The sequence below is a fragment of the Dipodomys merriami genome, unplaced genomic scaffold, assembly GCF_024711535.1.
Source record: "Dipodomys merriami isolate MVZ:Mamm:240054 unplaced genomic scaffold, mDipMer1.0.p SCAF_5, whole genome shotgun sequence".
Taxonomy (NCBI): domain Eukaryota; kingdom Metazoa; phylum Chordata; class Mammalia; order Rodentia; family Heteromyidae; genus Dipodomys; species Dipodomys merriami.
The window spans coordinates 48,714,252-48,735,692 of NW_027206068.1; the positions used below are offsets into that span (position 1 = coordinate 48,714,252).

At 37.8% G+C, this 21,441-nt stretch overlaps 1 protein-coding gene across 1 annotated transcript in view; it reads right to left on the reverse strand.

The window, feature by feature from the left end:
- Nucleotides 1-11,962, reverse strand: part of Samtor (S-adenosylmethionine sensor upstream of mTORC1) — a 34,734-nt gene extending 22,772 nt beyond the window's left edge. Inside the window, exon 1 of the mRNA XM_069996592.1 lies at nt 11,695-11,962. Coding sequence (XP_069852693.1) covers nt 11,695-11,854 — 160 coding nt within the window. The 5' untranslated portion in view covers nt 11,855-11,962. The remainder of the gene's footprint in view (nt 1-11,694) is intronic.
- Between the last annotated feature and the right edge of the window lie 9,479 nt (nt 11,963-21,441).

Consider the following 21,441-nt stretch of genomic DNA (forward strand, 5'->3'; position numbering starts at 1 on the left):
AATGAAATGAAAACTAAGAAAATATAAACGGTCAGTGAAACAACAGTTGGTTCTTTGAAAGGATAAATACCACTGACAAAGTCTTATTTAATCAAAGCCTAAGAGAACAGAAAAAAGATGTAAATTAATGAAGTGAGAGGTGAAAACAGATGTCACAACAGACATCACTGAAATACACAGGATCATTAGGCAACATTTTAAAAACTTATGCTCAAGTGCGTTGGAAAAACTAGAAGAAACAGACAATTTTCTAGATATATATGACCAAACAAAATTGAAGCAAGAAGGTGAAAACTTAAACAGAACATTAATGAGCAATGAGATTAAAATAATAATTTAAAAATCTCTCAACAAAGTACTGGGAAGATTCACTGCTGAATTCTGTCAGGCTTTAAAAAAAGGACGGACGGACGGACACACACAACACAACACACACACAAACATAAACCAAGTTTCTTGATGAAAACAGAGGTAAAAACTAGTTACAAACCAAATTCAACACATTAAGAAGGCCATATTTGATACTGGAATGGATTCATTCTGGGAATGAATACCATATGTAGTAAAGGTTCCATATGATAGATCTACAGCCAATAAACAGTGAATTGTATGGTGAAAAACAGAGCATTTTCTCTAAAATAAGGAAATATGCTGGTGCCATGATTCAAGTGTTGAAGTACCTGCCTAGCAAGTACGAAGTTCTGCATTCAAACCTAAGTGCTGCCATAGAAAACATGAAGAAAAAAAAAAACCTAAACCAGAAATGAGACAAGGTTGTCCATTATCACCAGTCTTATTAGAAACTTAAGAGAATAAGGTAAGAGGAAGAAGTAAAGGAAATACAAGTAGGAAAGGAAGAAGTCAAATTATGTGTTTGCTGATGCTATGATTACATATTTCAAAGACCTGAAAAAATAGCTTGGCATCAATACACTTCCATAATCCTAATCTTCAATCGGTAGAGGCAAGAGGATCATAAGTTCAATGCCAGTCTGGGATACATAGAGAGATTCTGCCTCAAAATTATTGACAGACAAATATTCCACCAGAGAACTCTGATCAATAGCAGCAATATATTAGGATACAAAGTCAACATGTAAAAGTAAATAGCTTTTTAAAGCATCAACAATAAACTTACTGATAAAGAAGTCAGGAAACGGGGCTGGGAAGGTGGCTCAGTGGTACAGAGCTTGCCTTGCATGCATGAGGCCCTGGGTTTGATTCCCCAGAACCACATAAGCAAAAAGGAAAAAAAGCCGGAAGTGGAGCTGTGGCTCAAGTGGTAGAGCACTAGCCTTGAGCTGAAGAGCTGAGGGACAGAGCCCAGGCCCAGAGTTCAGGCCCACGACCGGACCCCCCCCCAAAAAAAAGAAGTCAGGAAACAAATGGACAGGATAATATTTCAACATAATAAAGGACTATCTGACAGGTTATATTAAAAATTATAAGACTATGATATCATAAATAATCAAAGATGTTAAAAACCTCTACAATGAAAACTATAAAGCAAGAAGAAGTCATAGAAGGACTACAATAAGGAACAAATCCCATGTTCATAGATCAGCCCAATGTAGTTTAAATGTCATTTCTTCACAGAATATGTATAAAAAGAAAACATAAATTTCATATGGAAATACAAAAGACACAAAATAATCCTGAAAAAATGTTGGAAATATCACAATACACAATTTTAAGTTACACTACATAATTTTTACATTCCAATATCCTCTAATATTTAGAAATACATTTGGGGGGCTGGGAAGGTGGCTCAGTGGTAGAGCGCTTGCCTTGCATGCATGAGGCCCTGGGTTCCATTCCTCAGCACCACATAAGCAAAAAGAAAAAACCCAGAAGTGGCACTGTGGCTCAAGTGGTAGAGCGCTAGCCTTGAGCTGAAGAGCTGAGGGACAGCACCCAAGCCCAGAGTTCAGGCCCACCACCGGACCCCCCCCCAAAAAATACATTTGGAAGAATATAGTTTTCTTAGTAACCCTATCGTAATTCTTAGCCTTAGGTAGTATAATACAAAAGCAAAGAAAAGCAGCTTATTACGCATAAATCTGAGGCCAGTTTGAGGTGAGTATATGAGTACCTGGTAAGGTGTTAACATTCAAAAAATATAAAAGACCCATTCAACTCAATAACAAAAAAGCCAATAACTTAACTTCACAATAAGCAAGCAACTATAATAGACAATTTCCTAAAGAAGACATACAGAAGGTCAAAAGCACTTGAAAAGATCAACATCACTGATCATCAGGAAATGCAAATTAAAACCACAATGAGATGGCTATTACCAAAAAGACAAATGATAACAAGTGCTAAATATAGAGAAAACAGAACTCCAGGGCTAGAAGCATAACTCAAGGTGTATAGAGTCTCCCTAACAAGTACAGGCCCTGAATTCAAGCCCACAAACAAGAAATATCTATGCTGTGCTGAGTCTGTAAACTATATGTAGCCATTATATACGGCTAAGGGAATGGAGATCTTAACGTTCTCTGTCCCTCTCTTACATGCCCGCGCACACTCACACACACACACACGTGTACACGCACGCACGCACGCAAGCACGCACACACACACACAGTAACTACGGTCAAGTGATAGATGTTAATCAGTTTGATTGTGGTAATTATTATACAAGGTATACTTGTATCAAAATACAATACTATCAACCTTAAACGCATACTAGTTTTCATTTGTTAACTTGCCTCAAAAAATATAGCATGTCCTAACCCCTGGCAGTTTAGCCTGTGAATCATGATACCAAAGAGTAATGGTACACTACTAAGTTGTTAAACAGTGAAATTCAAAACAAAATAAACAGTATATAAGGCTCTAAAAATGTGAGATGAATTCATAATGACAAGAAATAAGTGGACACATAGTAGAGATAGACTGCAAAGAAGCATAAAGAAATTTTGAGAGTAGCAGAAATATATTGTACCTTGATTGTAATGATTTCAAAGGTATATAACTATTAAACCCATGGAGATATATATGTATATATGTATATTTAATTAAATAGATGTGGTCTATTTCTATGAATTAAATGATAATATGCAAAGCCAGGCATGATGGTAAAACTTGCTATAATATCAACCTGTAATTCCAGCTACTTGGAAGTGGAAACAGGATTGGGCCATTTGTTTTTTAAACACACACTATTCCTGGGGCTTGAACTCAGGTCTTGGACTGTTTCTGAGCTTTTTTGATCAAGGCAACCACTTTACCACTTGAGTCACGTCTCCACTTCCAGAGTGTGTGTGTGTGTGTGTGTGTGTGTGTGTGTGTGTGTGTGTGTGAGTGACACGTCTCCACTTCCAGGCTTGAACTCAGGTCTTGGACTGTTGGACTGTTTCTGAGCTTTTTTGATCAAGGCAACCACTTTACCACTTGAGTCACGTCTCCACTTCCAGTGTGTGTGTGTGTGTGTGTGTGTGTGTGTGTGTGTGTGTGTGTGTGTGTGTGTGTGTGTGTGTGTGTGTGTGTGTGTGTGTGTGTGTGTGTGTGTGTGTGTGTGTGTGTGACACGTCTCCACTTCCAGTGTGTGTGTGTGTGTGTGTGTGTGTGTGTGTGTGTGTGTGTGTGTGTGTGTGTGTGTGTGTGTGTGTGTGTGTGTGTGTGTGTGACACGTCTCCACTTCCAGTGTGTGTGTGTGTGTGTGTGTGTGTGTGTGTGTGTGTGCGCGTGCGCCCCTGGTTACTAGAAAATAAAGAGTTTCATGGATTTTCCTGCCCAGGCTGGCTTCAAACTGCAATCCTCAAATTTCAGCCTCTTGAGCAGCTAGCATTACAAGCATGAGCCACTAGTGTATGGCTGGGATTATGCTTTGGTGAGACTGGTCTGAGGGATATTAGAGTAACACCCTATCTGAAAAAATAAGGAAATAAAATCAAAATAAAAAGCAAAAGATGTGGTTCAAGTGATCAAGCTTTCGTTTCCCTCTGTAGCCAAACATAAAAAAAATAAACAACAAAAAATGAGAATGGTAAATGTTATAAAAAAATTGTATCTGGTTATCTTAAGTCTTAAACTTTAAGTTTAGAACAATTATTTGATCTTTACTTAGGACTACTATCAAATATTAGCTATAAAATGCTTTATCTCTAGGTGACCAGATTATCAAAGTCAAGTTCAAAGAACTTTCAAAGGTCATTTCCTCTAATTTAAGTATAGAAACTCATGAGTAAGTGGAAACAAGTTCAAGACAGAAACAGTTTTCAAAGTTATGCTCCTAATTCCTTGCATCTTTTCATGAGTTTTAACTTTATGAACATTCAGGGATATCAACAAAGGTTTGTAGCAGAACAAAGTACAGTAAGTATGTTAACCACAAACAAGTAGACTTTTGTCAGTCAAATGCAGTTATTTAATCTTTGTAACTGCATTATTTGTTAGTTTTCTGGCCGTGGTTCTTACCTCCAGTTGCCAAGTCTGGATGCACACTGGAATCACCCAGAGATTTCCTTTAATTGATCTGGAGTGGGAGCTGGTCATTTATTCTAATGCTTCCCAGATGATTTTACTATACATTCATGGCTCAAAGCCAACTAGTCTAAGGCAAGACTATAAACTCTAATGTCTAGTGAAATTCTACTGAGAGCTATGAGACTTACGGCAAAGTACAAATTTAATTAAAAAACAAAATGATGCATAGAACACACAGTATCTACAAACACAATTTGGCTCATGGTATAGCTTCATGGAGCAGTCTTTAATTATAAACATATTTATGATGAAAAAGAATTAATCCAAAATGTGAAAGCCTTTAAAAATATCCTGTGAGAAGAAATAATTTTAGAAAAGTCAGGACTGATATGTCAACGTGTTACTATTTTGTGAAAATTAATTTTATAAATTTGTATATGACCACACAGAATTGCCTGTGTAGTATTCATACTGAACCTTCTAACTTAATTTTTATAAACAGACAAATTTCTGTTGTAAGTGAAAATTGGGAATACGGAGCCACCCCCTTTTAAATGTATGGTGACTAGACATGTATTCTAAACAACCCCTGCAATGAGCATCAGTGTCACTAAATTCAAGGGAGTATAACCAGTACAGTTTAAATCAGTGGTTCTCAGATGTTGGATTTTGTTACCAGTATAAAATTTAACCTCCAAAACTTAGGAGGTTAATGTTGGCTAGGAAATTTTAATCTGTAAATTTAGGGTGTAAAATATATATGTAAACATAGGCAAATTCTCCAAAATATTACCTTATATGTAGGAGCCAATGGGTAACAAAAGAAAACAGCAGACTAAAGAAATGATTTCACTGTACTCAGTAAAATAAATACAAGCAGATTCATCATGAAATTAACAAATCTTAAAGACAATTACTTTACAATATTTATACTTTGTTATTCACATATAAAAACTAAGAGTAATGTTGAGATTAACTTGTATCACTACTAAAAAGTGTATGATCAAACAAAATTTAAGAAGATATGAACATAAATTCAGTTGAAACTATTTGTATAAAAAGAACTAACTTTAAAAAGAATATAAAAATTAGGGGGTTGGGAAGGTAGCTCAGTGGTAGAGCGCTTGCCTTGCATGCCTGAGGCCCTGGGTTCGATTCCTCAGCACTACATAAACAAAAAGAAAAAAGCTGGAAGTAGCACTGTGGCTCAAATGGTAGAGCGCTAGCCTTGAGCTGAAGAGCTGAGGGACAGCGCCCAGGCCCAGAGTTCGGGCCCCACGACCGGACCAAAAAAAAAAAAAGAATATAAAAATTAATAAACCACAACTATCTGAACATATTTATATTACTTCTCTATCTCCAGAATAACCAGCAGAAAGTCAGGTTGGAGGTGTGACTTGAGTGCCAGCATACAAACTGAGCATGTAAGCCAAGCAAGCATTAAGCCATGAGTTCCAATCCCAGTACAACCAGAAAAAACAGAAACTTTTAAAAATAACTATTTACATGCACAGTGTTCTTTAAAAACAAGTAACTCAGGTTGGGGCTGATGGCTCACCTCTCTAATCCTATATAGTCAGGAGGCTGAAATCTGATGATCTGGGTTGAAAAATCTGAGAGGCTCTATCTCCAATTAACCAGTAAAACAGCTGGACTGGAGATGTGGTTTAAGTGATAAAACATCAGCTATGAGCAAAAGTTGAGTGGGAGCACAATGCCCTGAGTTCAAGCCCTAGTGAGAGGACAAAAACCAAACAGAAAACTCTACACAGTAGTATACAGGAATACTTAGTATTGAAAAATCACTAACTCAGTCATCTCAATGTACAAAAAAAGTATGCTATGTATGTATGCTTTATTTCTGTATAGTATTAGAAAATTATTTAATTTTACATACTTTTATCTTTATTATCTTTTGTTATGTAAGTTATGTATTTCATAAGCACATACAAATAAGGAATGAATAAGAAATACAGTCAGAACTTTCAAGACAAGCACATTCTTTAGCATCAAAGAGGCTTATTTGCTAAAAAACAAAAAGACCAAAAAAACCCACAAAAAACCCTTAGTTCGGCACTTTTTCAAATACTAGTTAGTTCTGTTATCATCTGTCTGAGATTCATACAAGAGGGAATTAAATTTGCGGATTCCTAGGTTCTAATCTCGATCCATGGGGCTGCTTTATGGGCATCCAGGTATTGACATTTTAAGAATCACCATAGGCTTGTGAAACAGTAAAGCACAAAAAAACACTGAAGGCTATAAACATGATATACACATAATATACATAAAAACACTGCTCTTAAGACAAAAAGTGGGAATCTTTCAGAATCAACACAAAACTACTTATGTAGTAATAGTAGTAATTTTGAATTTCCTTGAGTACTTTGGGTTGTCCTTTTGAGCACATTTACAATAAATGAAGCTTTAACAGGGTACAATTCTACTATTATGTTAACATCCAGGACAAAAGAAACTTGAATCTCTGCAAGTATCCCCTTGTGTTCTGGGAAAACTCTTACCTTTTCCTTTTAACCCCTAATTACCAGTGTCTGAAGGATCTCTCCTCAGTTACACATTACCCCACTTGGTAGCTCACCTGACCTCAAAGTCTGAACCCCTTGTATAGGGCTACGAATTCTCAATCTTCAAAGAATATAATCCAAACTAAATCACTGTCTGCATCCATCAGGTAACAAGCCTATCTGTTCTCCTCACACATACAGTATTCAAAAACATACATTTCCAAACTGAATGCTATGACTCACATTTTTCCAGTCAAGAAATCTTTACATTCTTTTTGTCTCTTCTCCTTTACTTTCACTGAAACTGTTTATTCTCACCTTCAATATGTTTGTTATTTTTCTGTTTTCATGATCACTGCTATTTATGTCATTATCAACTCTAAATCAGATTAGTATAACTATCGCCTAACCAATCTTTTCTTCTGGATTCCTTCCTAATGCAGCTTATAGAAATTTATTTTAGTGTTTTTCTTAACTACTTTGTCCAGGGTATACTCTACGGGGCTTTTAAATGCCTGTATTCTACTGTTCCAAAGAATCAAGGCTAAGAATCACGTTTCATTTTTCCCTAAGACAATCAAGGAAACTATAGCAATAGTTTCGATTTTTAGTATATCTGAAATATAAAAAGACCCTAAAATGACACCGAAAGGAGCAACAGTAATAAAACTAAACAGGTAACATACTTTACACATCTATGTGTTCTTTTATGAATTGACTGCATCAATGCTCCTTTATCTTTTAGTGTTATTAATTATTAAGATGTTTTTTGTTTTTATTTTCCCCTGCTGGAATTAAAGTTCAGTTTCCTAAGGCAAAGAAAGTTAAGGGACTTTCTGTGAAGAGTCATTACCTTACTTTCTCTGCTGATCTAGCAAAGATTCTATCAAAAAGTCTTTCAGATTCTGGATCAGAATATGTGTGATTGGGAAAAAAACATAAAAGGAAAAAAATAAAATCTCACTTGAAGAGTAAGACAAGGAGAATCTGTTTAGTTTCTTGGGGGTCAAGGAATTGAACAATATTAAAACAACAATAATGAAGGGCCCTTAGTGAAGTTATAAAAAAGTTCAGATAAAAAGTCTGTGATCCTAATTTAAAAATGTTCAAAACTGTTTCAGGAAAAATGCCCATGTTTTACTCATTCTATAATTTTGGATTTAGGTTAATATTATTCTTAATTTAAAGGTTTCCACTTCTCCCCACAATTCCTTTGCTTCAGATCTTTGGTAAGAATATTCAACTCCAACTGTTTTTTTTTTTTTCCCAGCCTACCTTTAATATTGCTTTTGTCTCAAAACTATGTAGAAGAATCTGCATAATCAATAAGCAGTTATCATCTAAAGTAGATTATCTTTTTACAACTGTTAACCTTGTTTCATCAGTTTTTTTCTGGACTTAGTCTACAGAGCCAAGCTATCCTGCATTCTCCATTTCTGTTTCCATATCAGTAATCTTTTCTATTTAACTACTGCTTATAGAGTATTTTAATTGTTACCTACAGTGATTTTCTTTTCTTCCAAGACTGAGTACTGAACTCAAGACCTAGTATTCATTTTTTATTGTGGTTATTTTTTGCTGTTGCTTTTGTGCCAGTCTAGGGGTTGAAGTCAGGGTCTGGGTGCTATCCCTGAACTTTTTCTTGAGCATAGTTCCACTTCCAGACTTTCCTGTCCCATCTGGCTTTGAACCACACCCCTCAGATCTCAGCCTCCTGAGTAGCGAGGATTACAGGCATGAGACTCTATCACCCAGCTGACATGGTTATTTTTGAGGTAGGGTCTAGCTTTATGCCCAGGGATAGCATGAGCTTTCTTCATATTTGTGCTTCCATGTGTTGCTAGAGTTGACAGTCATCCACCAGTGGACCCAGCTGTTGGTCAAAATAGAGCTTCATGGTGAACATTTATACCTGGTCTGGCCTTAAACTATTTGCTGTTCAAGTGCAAGCCTACTATCACTATCTATACAAAGACTAGGTAGGATAAACATACTGGGACAATGTGGAAAAATTCTTAACTTCATGAGCAGTTATAACTGCATGCTTTCTCTTTCTTCTACAATGTATATTTTTTTACTATCTCTTCTCCCAAATCACAGGTAGGATCAATTGATGTCCTTTTCCCTAACCCAAATTCTAGGGCTACTTTCTGCTTTCCATTTTTCCTTGCACTTAAACACTAAGAATCACAAGTATTTGGATTTTCATCTTTTTAAGCCCTTCAAGGAAAATAATTAGTTTAGATAAATCTTGCTAACCAATTTCAAGATCCTATTGATAAGAATTCTGGAAATTGTAAATGTGAAGTAGAATTTGGGAATTTTCCAAAAGGTATATACATGAACATGCTGAACAGCCATGTTGGGAATCATTGGTAAAAACTAAGGATCCTTTCAGTCATACGTTCCAAATTCTAAGCTAGCATTTTCAGTCAAAAAAAAAAAAGATATAAAAGAAATATAGTTTGCACAGTTACACATACTACAGGCCAGATATATAATTGATTAAATAGCTCTGTGAAGGTTGATCTAGAACATAAGCACCATTTAAACTATGGAAACAGCTGACTTAGAAAAAATTATAAAGTGAATCTACAGGCTTGGAGCCATCAGTATCCAAATACCAAGTCCTTAAAACACTAAAAATTAGTTCTTTGGGATTATGTGCACAATCAGAGTGTTTCATAGAAAGCTGTTTTACAACTAAATTTAGGCCTATGCCAAAAATAAAGGTAGTAAGCATGCTCATCAGGATAGTCTATTTTGCTAGTTCACTAGTAGGGCCTTCTCTATCACCCCACCAAAGCCTAGAGAAGTCTAGATCATCAGTGGAATTCAGGGGCATTTAAAATGGAGAATAGTCTCATTCAAATGTTTAAATTGCCAGAACTTAACCTATCCAGAAATACACTACATCATTCATTTTTAAATTCAATGTATCTGTTCTAGCTCTGGTAATTTCCAACTATCAATTCTTACAAATAAGTGTTCAGTGGCTAATATTCCTGCTTAAATACATGCTTAAACATGTGGGGGTAAGCAAGCATAAACAGCACTTGACTAGAAGATGACACATTAGTAGTGTGCTAATTTAAGTAGTACCTATTCATTTACGAATAAATGAATAATGAATAACAATGAAACTATTATAAAAGGGTAAAAATGGAAACTGAATTATATATTAGTCATTTATTCCCTTAAAAAGATGCACTTAGTTAAATCTGTACAAAATAGCATAATAAACTGCCAGGAAGAGTGTCCATTTATTTCTTCATTTCTCCAAACTTAAAAACATATAGTGAATGCGATTATGTAAGTGCATTCTTTGACTATCAAGAATGATGCAATTGTTACTATGGTAACTACTCATTTTATTGAATTATGGTTGAGGTTTAAAGCATTCTTTAAAAAAAAACAATTTTCAATTATGTTAACGATTCTTGACAAGTCTCTCCTATTGGAAACTATTAAACAATAACTATCAGCCATATTTGGGAGATGATTAAGAAGCCTCCAATTAAAGCTAAGCTTGAGTTGTCTAGAAAAGAATACTTGGAATAGTTTTAAAAATGAAATGCATTGACTACGTTCAAAGAAACAAAGACACTTGGTTTGAACTTTCCAGAGTAACTGAAGTGCATAAGTAACATGATCCCACAAGTCTTTGTTCCTTCACCGTCACAATTTTGTTTACCACAAATTGTTAACTAAACATAAGATAACACTAGAAGGCTGCTGACATTTTCCTACGTGCAATTAAGCTTAAATGAGAGCCGACTGAAAGTTAACTTACAATAATTTTTTAGAAGAAAATTCTCCTGAGCATATGAAAATACTGAGAATTTCCAGCATCGAAATCTCCAAAAGGCTTATACTTAATATGACCTAGGATATCCGTAGGCTTCAAATATCAACACTCCAGGCACAATCAAAAGTCAGTAGGCTTCTTCCCTTGCTTATAATCTTCCATGGACGGGGTGCTCACTGACTAGTTGTTTTCACTGGCCATCTAACTGGGTCTTTAGGAGGCTTGGTGGCTAAAGTCTATTCAAAACTAAACAGATAGTATTTTAGTGATTTGTCCCGGTTCCTATATAAATGCTAAGATCAATCGTGTGAGGGATCTGGGATCTGGGGTGTGGGTCTGGCTGCACCCCCCACACCTCCCTTCCCTTTTCAACCAGGTTGAAGGACAACAGGCTACTACTACTAAAGGGCCTGCTGACTTCGCAGCCGTGGAAGCCAGAGGGAAGAAAGCTTCGACACGGCCTGTGGAATGATGGACTAGGCGGAGGGTCTGAGCTGCCGTGGGGGGAAGGCGGCCACTGACCCGGCAAGCAGAGGGGGCGAGCGGCAGCTTCGCCCCAAACATGCATTTTACCTGTTTTCGCGTTTTACCTTCTCGAGCGACCCCCCCTTTCGTGTGTGCGCGCGCGCCTGTGTGTGCTGACAACACTCAGCATCCTGCAGCTACTTGGGACCTAGGCCCCGCACAGGCCCCGCTTCCCCGCCCCGCCCCCCCTCCGTGGGCCCGGGAAGAAAAGGGGGCGGGGGAGCTCGCTGTCGACGCCGACCGAGGGCTCGGACCCGGCCTCGCAGAGCCGCACAGGCCGGGGCCGACGTGCAGCTCCCTGAGGTTCCAATGGTGGCCTGTCGGGGAGGGAGGGGGGGAGAGGTGACAGGGGGCCGGGGGTGACCAGGCCTCCCCGCCCCCCGGGCCCGCTTCGCTGTTTACCTTCTCGATACTTCTTACGGAGCCGTCGGTGGACGCTCTTCACCACTCCGGAGAGCTTCTCCTGCTCCAGCTTCCGCTCCTGCTCCCGGGGCTGCGGAGCGCTCGGAGGCCCGGCCCCCTGTCCGCGAGCAGCGCCTCGGCCGACGGCTTCGGGCTCCATATCGCCGCCGCTGCCGCTGCCGCCGCCGCCGCCGCCCCTCAGGCCCCCGCAGACGCTCCCCTGACGGAGGAGGTGGGGATGGAGGAGGCAGCAGCGGAGGCAGCAGCCCGAGCCAGGGAGCGGAGCCAGAGCGACGGCCTCGAAGGCGGACCCTACTATAAATACGCAAGTTTGATTGGTGGATGCTGGAGGGCTGGGCGGAAACGGAAAAGGCTGAAAGCCAATAGAAGGAGAGCAGTGGCTGGGCACCAGGTTGTTTGGGAAGGCGAGCAGCTGGAGGGGGCGGGGTTCCAAGAGGAGACGGGAGCTCGGGCCTCCGAGCCTCTGCACACCCCTCCCCGGATTCTCTGCGCAGGCGCCGTGGTGCGGCCTGTGGGGATGCGGGGAGCTTTTGCAGCTCGCAGTTTGCTAGGTTGTTTCATTCCGTCGCCCAGCCTTTTCCTCCCACTGTGGTTTATCACCTGGTGCAGCGGGATCAAGGCCTTCTATGAGACCTCTGCTGCATTTTATCACTCCCATGGAGGTTTCCCATAGCTAGATGCCCTTTAAAGATGACTTCACAGAGATTTGAAGACTTCCAGAGACCGAAGCTTACATGCTTTTCTTTGGTGCCAGGAAAGGTCAGGCTATGAAATCCTGATTTAGTTCACAGGCCAGCAACGGCTAATGCCTGCACGACTGCTTGCTGCTGGTGAAGAATACAGAAAATAGGGAAAGGGTGTTTCAAGAAAAGCAATGGAAGATGGAGGACAGTTAGAAAACACACACAGCTGTCCTTAATAGCTCTTGCAATGGCTAAAGAAAGGCTTCCTTGCCTCAGAACTTAAGAGCTTTTAAAGTCCACACAGCTGACTGCCCTCACTTTAATTTGGAATCTGTGTAGCAGACAGGTTTGGCAACCTGCGCTCCCTTCTTCCCCGCCCCCTCTCTCCTCTCTCCCCTCCCCTCCCCCCCTTTTCTCTCTGTCTCCCACCCCCACCCCCTCCCAACCTGTTCTTCCTCCCCGCCCCCTCTCTCCTCTCTCTCTCCTCCCCTCTCTCTATCTCCTCCCCTCTCTCTCCCCTCCTTTCCCCATTCCCCCCCTCCTTTCTCTTTCCTCTACCACCCTCACCCCTCCTTCCCCTCTCTCTACTCTCCTGTCTCTGCTTGGGCTTGGGAAGTTATGTCGGCTACTTGTGTTTCAGAAATTCAGAACACTGTTCTTCGGAGAGAGACTATTAGCTTCTAAAGTGGTATTGAGGGTTCAGGATTTTCAGATATTCAACAGGTAGAAATTATGGGATGAATTTTGTCACATTGTGGACTACCTCCACTTTACAGTGGTTGGTTCCATCATATTGTATGGAAATTGTTGCAATGAAAACGTCATATTATATATGTTAATGGTGCTTCTATGATGTAACTGTTTTCTACATTAACTTCTGAATAAAAAAGATGCCCCCCAAACAAGGCATTTCCTTGCTGCCAGATCACAAGAGGAATATGGGGTGAAAGAATATTGGTGAAAGATGGCATCCCTGTGAGCATTGTGAAGAGGCAGATCAAACGAGGAGACTGGGATGTATAAACTTCAAAAGGACTAATTATAATTATGAAGAGAAATTACAGGGCAGTGCCTAGTAAAGTCCGAGGATGGTGGTCTTATTTGGGGGAGATTCATTTGGAAACAAAAAATGATATATCTCCTTTGGCTCTTTTAATATTTTAGATGTTATCAGATGCAAATGAAGGTGAAAATATTTGGTAAAAAGCATAAAGTGTTATTTGCATTGAGATTTTCACTCTTTTAGTTTTATGTAACTTCCTTTTTTAATACTAAAAACAGTAAAGATGTTCACAGGGAAATTTAGAAAATATAGGAAGAGAGAAAGAAGATAAAAATCACTCAGCATTTAAAATTTTGTTTTTAGGGTTGAAACTATAGAACACACTACGTTAATTTTATAGCTCTCTAGCAAGTACTGGGCCAACGTTTAGAAAACACTGGCAATTGAGAAGCTCCCTTTCAACTGTTAAGCCACAGTGATTCTGTGATTCACTTTAACTTTGAGAAAGTTTTGGGATATGTGCCTTTTTGTGCTGAGGCTACTCAACTCCTTTAGAAATAATTTTTGGTTTTGAAGAATTTGCCACATTATGAATGCAAGCATATGCTAATTGTATTTTTTGAATGAAGCACCTGTTTGGGGAGTTATGAGGGTTGAGAGAGTTATGAGGGTATGGATCTTTTAGGATTGTGGAAATAAAGTTCTCTCTTCCATTTTTCAACATTTTTCCATGTTGTACTTGTAATCTAAGTACACATGCATTGAACCTTTCTTCCTAGAACTTGCTTAAGTCTGACTTAGGTGTTCATTGGAGCTGGGTCATCTCTAACTCCCTCGAGTTTGAAGACCACCTAACATTCTGTAATAAATGCCTTTTCTACTTGAAGTAGCATCAGTGGTTTCTACTTTTTGTTGTTGTTGTTGTTCACAGAGATGTTTAGTGAATAGACATCAGAGAAGAAAATCAGGTGACCTAAAAGTAATTGTCACTGGAACAACAAATATGCTGGTAGCTGAAGCCTGTAACCCTAGCTACTCAGGAGGCTGAGATCTGAGGATCACTGTTCTAAGTCAGCCAAGGCAGGAAAGCCCATGAGACTCTTATCTCCGATTAACCACCAAGTTGTAGAGGGCTAGCCTTGAGCTGAAGAGCTGAGGGACAGTGCCCAGGCCCAGAGTTCAAGTCCCATGACCAGCCAAAAAAAGTCTTGTTTTCTGCTAAGTGTTTCTGTTAGATGATGATGATTTACCATACCTATTTAAAAATATTATATTATTTTAAATATATACAATATTATATATTATATAATACTATATATGGTATTATATGTTATATATACATATGTAATGTGCTTCAATCTTTCACTCTTCAGTATCCTTCTTCATCTCTCCCACTCCCACTGATTCCACTCACTCACACCCCACAGTCAGTGACATTGACATTATAAGTAGACAAGTTAAACAAAAGAAAGTTATTTTCTTGCTAATCTGGAGCAGAATAGTTTAACTTAGGTGTTTAGGATTGTTATATGTTGATTTTACATATTTGTTTCTTCCTCTTTTGTTATATATGCCCACCCTATCTCTTACCTTTTCAGCACTTGAATCTTGAAGATTATCCTTCCTTTATTAAAAGACAAATAACAGTAAGAAGTCCACTTTGAGCTTAAAATTAAGTTAATTAACCATTTATTATAAGGATAACCACAGTTAGTGGGAAAGAAGACTAAAAGCTGAGAATGTAAAACAAGAAGCCCACATAGACAAATTCTGTTTCTTTCACCATTTTAACCCCCATCAAGATAAGTGTCATTGGTTCACCCAAAAATATAATCATGTAAAATAATGTTGATCATTGGTGTTATGAGAATCCTGAAACTCTGGTAGAGATGAACAGTAATATCAACTGGTTGGCTCAACTATATGCATAGCGGATACACTTGTATAATGGCCTCTCTTGGCCTGTTGACATTTTGTTGCTGTTTCAAGGGCTGTCAGAGCCAGTGATGTCAGTTCTTGACATGAGTAAGTAAGGTTTCTCATAGCATAGTACACTCTTGGTGTTTAGACTTTTTACTTGAAGGGTAACTTTCCCACAGTACAAAAGAGAACACATACAGGCTATTTTCAGGCCAACTGGTTTAATCTATCTATCTTGAACACAATTCTACATCTTTGGCTCAGTGTTTCCTTCACCTATAATGCCTTCCTTGTGTTTTCATTTTGTTTTGTTTTGTTGTTTGTTCTTTGCTTATCTCTATCTCATCTTTCTTGGCAGTCAGTTCAAAGAGCACATGGACAAGTATATAAGAAATTTCCTCCATGAAAACTTTTTCAGATTGTTCCATATTGGTGTGATAGCTCTTTCTTTTATTAAAATCAACCCATACTACTCATGTCTCAGTGAAAATATATTGCATTATTACTTACTTTGGATAGCATTTCTGGATTCATAAGTCCATATGTGAACCTTGAAGAAATGTCTATGCCAGGTATTCACCATAAATGTTTGTGATATAAATATTTGATAGTGAAGGCAAAGGTTCCAATAATTGGGACATTTTATTTACTTTTGTTTAAATTTTATTCTTACCTATAAAGTGATGTGCATCTGGAATGCTTGGTACAATCAATGAGGTAAACCTACAAAATGCAAAGATAAAACTAGTTAGCATGGAAATAATGAGTACAAGTGTTTATTAACCTAATTGTCTTTAACTGAAGAGAGAAGTATAGAAACTTTAATAGTATTTTTTTTCTGAAGCACATTAGCTCTATCAACACAAACAGAACTGTGACCAACACACTGATTTTATCATCTACTGCTGTTTGTGTTTGACAGTCATTATTAAGAGTTAAATAGTCATAAATGAGTTATTAGAACGGGGTAATAAAGCTAGTACCTATAGGAGCTTGATACGAAATAAGTTAGATATGTACACCAATATATCTGATCCAAAAATTTTTGGCTCATGGATGTGTCAGCATCTTCAAAAGTAGTTTCTTTTCAGAACACTGCAGTGATTTCAGTTTGAAGAAGTTTCTGAACTTTTAACTCAAGGTAATGAGCCAGTTAATAGGAGACTGAGTCTTGTGTAGGAAGCAATTACCCCAATTGATAGGAAACTTGAGAAAATGAGCACAAGCTGTAATGAGATTGGCAAAAAGGTCATGTGTCTGAGAGCTTAGATGGAGTAAAAAGGAATGATGGTGGGAAAAATCATTAAAGACAATACCATGAAAACCAGTGAAAATAAAGATGAGATATAATACTATTGTATCTACTTCTACAAAAGGCCATGGAATTAATTTGCCTAAATGTAAGGTGACCGCCAGAAATTTGGAAGTCAGGAGTCTATGGTTCAAATGTGGCTTTCTTGATGATTTATTTGTATTCCAACCAATAGAGATATATTTTAATACAATAAATCTGCTTATATTAGCATGCAGTCCAGTTTATACCTAATTTTTGAAATAGCAGATCACATACCCTTCTTCTACTTCTTTTATCAGTCAATTCTCAACCAACTGCAATCTCTGCATGATCTTCCTGAATGTCACATAACCCTAAAACTCTGGATTTTATCTCTATGCCTCTCAAATATTGATTTATCAGCTTTCCTGAACTTTGGATGTGACATTTAGTGTACTATAACTCCTCAAACTGTATTCTGTCCAATTACCAGCAATCCTGTTTATCACACATGTTAGCAATCTTGGAGTAATCTTTCCTTCTAACTCTTTTTTAACTGCTTACATTTACAGTTTATTCCATCTATGAAATGAGCCTAGCATCTGTGAATCCTTTTTCCACTATTACTATTATTGTCCTAATCCAGATTCTTATTTTTTTGTTTGGACTCTTTCTTAGTGATTTCTTTTTTCTTTTTCTGTTATTTTATTGTAAAGATGTTGTACAGCAGGGTTACAGGTACACGAGTAAGGTAATGAGTACATTTGTTGTTGAGCATTGTTACCCCTTCCTTTGTTTTGTAATGCCAAGGTCGCATGACCCCCCACAAGAAGACCACCTAGAGTCAGACTCTACAGCTGTTTTATTTAAACTGGCTGCAGCTCGGGCCTCCTTCTACACCCAGGAGGAGAGCCCCAAGCTAAGGATTTGCAGGTCTTTTTTTTTTTTTAATTTAATTTTAATTTATTTGAGAACATACTGTACAGAGGGGCTACAATTACATGGGCAGGATAATGCATACATTTCTTACCAAGCATTGCAGCCTCCTCCTTTGTTTACCCTTCACCTCCCTTCCCAGCCTCCCCCCTCCCCCCCACCCAATCATACCCCCCTCCCCCCCCACACCGACATTGTAAAGCTTGCTTTGACATGACATTTTGTAATTCTCCTTGTTGCAACAGGTCCACCTGAATCCTTAAACGACTTGTTTGTCCCCATCTCCTCCACATGTTATACTGACATCAAATAAAGCGAAAGCAGGGGTTACACTGTGGGGGAGGGAGGTACAAAGCAACAAAGAAATAATCTTATAAATGCGTTAGAAACACATGCATGAAAGAAACGAAACATTAAAATACATATTTAAGGGTTCGTTTTCCTAACATCACATTATCTGACCTTTTCCGCTTGACTCATACCTATACTAGATATTGCAAATAAGGGAAACCATGGGACCTATGTTTCTTTGGGCCTGGCTTACTTCACTTAATATAATTTTTTCCAAGCCTTTCCATTTCCTAACCAATGGGGAAATGTCATTCTTTCTGATGGAGGCATATCAATACCAAATTTCAAACTTTACTATAAAGCCATAGTAATCAAAACAGCTTGGTATTGGCATAAGAACAGACCTCAGGACCAATGGAATAGAATTGAAAACCCAGAAATGAACCTACAGACCTATAGCCATCTAATCTTCGATAAGGAAGCTAAAACAATAGAATGGAAGAAAGACAGCCTCTTCAGTAAATGGTGCTGGCAAAATTGGTTAGCTACATGTAGAAAACTAAAGCTAGATCCTTATATATCACCCTGCACCAGAATCAACTCCAAATGGATCAAAGACCTTGAACTCAAAGCAGACACTCTGAAAACATTACAGGATGGAATAGGAGAAACCCTAGGTCTCCTTGGCTCAGGCCAAAAGTTTCTGAATAGAAACCCGGAAGCACAACAAATCAAAGAAAGGTTGGACAAATGGGATTGCATAAGGTTGCAGAGCTTCTGCAGGGCAAATGACATAGCTAGCAAGATCAATAGAAAGCCCACGGATTGGGAGAAGATCTTTACTAGCCATACAACGGACAAGGGTCTCATATCTAAAATATACTTGGAACTCAAAAAATTAAACCCCCCAACAACAAATCCTCAAAGAAACAACTGCCCAATAAACAAGTGGGAAAAGACTTAAAGAGAAACTTCTGTGAAGAGGTAAGAAGGATGGCCAATAGACACATGAAGAAATGTTCAACATCCCTAGCCATAAAAGAAATGCAAATCAAAACAACATTGAGATATCACCTCACTCCAGTTAGAACAGCAAAAATCAAGAACTCTAACAACAACAGATGCTGGAGGGGATGTGGACAGAAAGGAACCTTACTTCATTGTTGGTGGGAATGTAAACTTGTTCAACCACTTTGGAAAGCAGTATGGAGGTTCCTCAAAAGACTTCACATAGATCTCCCCTATGATCCAGCAATCCCACTTTTGGGCATTTACCCAAATGTATACAAACAAGACCACACTAAAGCTACCAGCACAACTATGTTTATTGCAGCATTATTTACCATAGCTAAGATATGGAACCAACCCAGAAGCCCCTCAGTAGATGAATGGATCAAGAAAATGTGGTATATATTCACAATGGATTTGCAGGTCTTATATAGGCACACAATCAACCAGGCGTTTTGATTACCACCACGTGTTGCTTTGCTAGACAGAAACAAGCAACACGTGGTGGTCACTGCCTCAAACTTTAACCTTTCAGTTTTTCTCCTACTATCCTTTCCCTCCCCCACCTGCCCCACTTCTACCCCCACCTGAAGTTGTAAAGTCCATTTCCAACATAGTGTCTTGTGAGTATCACAATCCAATGATTTCCTCCATATTTCATTTCATTTTTCTTCTTTCCTTCAAAATGCAACTTGAAAGACTTGTTTACTCTTCACTTTTCATTGTCTTACTTTCCCTTCAGTGTTTTTATTCCAAAATCATTATTAAAATTGCTCCATCAATATCACTAACAGGCTTCAGCTAGACAAATCTAGTGGGTATTTCTTTTTTATTTTTATTTTTTTTATTGTGAAAATGCCATACAGAGAGGTTACAATTACATGGGCAAGATAATGAGTACATTTCTTATCAAGCATTGTTGCCTCCTCCTTTGTTCTAGTGGGTATTTTGTTGTTGTTGTTCCTTTACCCACATTATCATTCTTGAACATTTCTGATCACTTCTTCCTTCTTGAATTACTCTCTTACAAAGGGAGATTTTTAGATTCTTTGATTCCTCATATTCTAGGATTTTCTCTTCCCCTTGGTATTTTTGGGGGTGGGGAGGGAGAGTTCCTTTTTATATGATCTGGTTTACCACATCTTCATAGTCTTCCCACATTGTAAGCTAGAAACTGGAGGGTCATTGCTGATTTCAGACTCCCCTTTATCAACTTTCAGTCACTCAAGAAGTCCTATTAATTCTCTCAAAACATGTTCATTCAGAGTTATTCACTGTCACCCAGCTCTAGTGTAACTGCTATAATGCCATGAACTTCTTTAAATATTTCTACTTGTTTTCTTTTATTCTTCACACAGAAGAAGAAATGATCTTTTAAATATATAAATTGCATCATGCAATTTTCTTGCTTAAAACTATTAAATACATGGGTATTACACTTAAAATCCAAACTCACTATGATGGCTGCGAATTGTACATTCTCATTTATTATTCTACTTTCAACTTTTCCACTTTTCACTTAATGCTCCAGCCAGTAGCTGATCTCAGGAGCATGCTAGGTTATTTTCCACTTCAAATATTTTGAACATGTCATTTCATCTGGTAGAAAGCTTATATTCTTAGCACTATGATTCTTAGATTCTTTTAATCAATAATATCTCAACACAGATGTTTCCTCCCTAAGGAAGTACTTCCTAAAATTAAAAACAAATGTGCCAGGCACCTGAATGAAATTCCTCATCACATTATAATAATTTCCTTCATAGCATGTATTGAAAATTGGAATTATTTGTGTCCTTGTTTATTATCTTTCTCTTTTGTTAGATAGTAAACTCTTCATGACAGATATCTTCTCTATTTTATCTTCCACAGCATATCCTCCCATATAGTAAGTGGCTAAAAAATAGGTATTGAATAAATAGGTATTAATAAATAGATGTTAAGTAGTAAGTAAATGAATACAAATTTGTGTGCTAGAATTTCTTTTTAATTATCTAATTCTTAGATCTAGTTAATAGTCTAATATCTAATTTTCTGTCAGCTTTTAAAATTAGAACAACTTCTGATGATGTTTATGTGCCCTTTTCTGGGCACCATGTCTGATCTACAATAAAAATTTAGAATAAAAAATTGACAATTTTTAAGTAAAAGAAGTGCAAATCACCAAATACTGCAAACAAATGCTTGGCCCTGCTCTATGCTACATTATATAAAGGAATTATGCATTATATTTAAAACTAAAATTATTTTTTAGCTTGAAAAAATGAGTTATTTCATATTTATTCATTAATTATTCATTCACAACATACTCATTGAGAGCCTACTATTTGCTAGGCACTAAGATCTGGAGACATAAAAATAAACAAAATTGAAAAAAACAACCTTTCCTCATTAAGTTATAATTTGTCAAGATTAACATCTCAAAGCTTATTGTTCAATTAACGAGGCTCAAGACTGTTTTACTATTTCAAGTTATTGATTTATTTCATAATCATGTTAGGTGATTTCAGGGCTGAGCTCAGCTTTAACAAACAATCCTATTGCATTGTGTTTGCTTCTTAATCATACACCTATGATAATGACATTATTCTATCTAAATATATTTGCTTTCT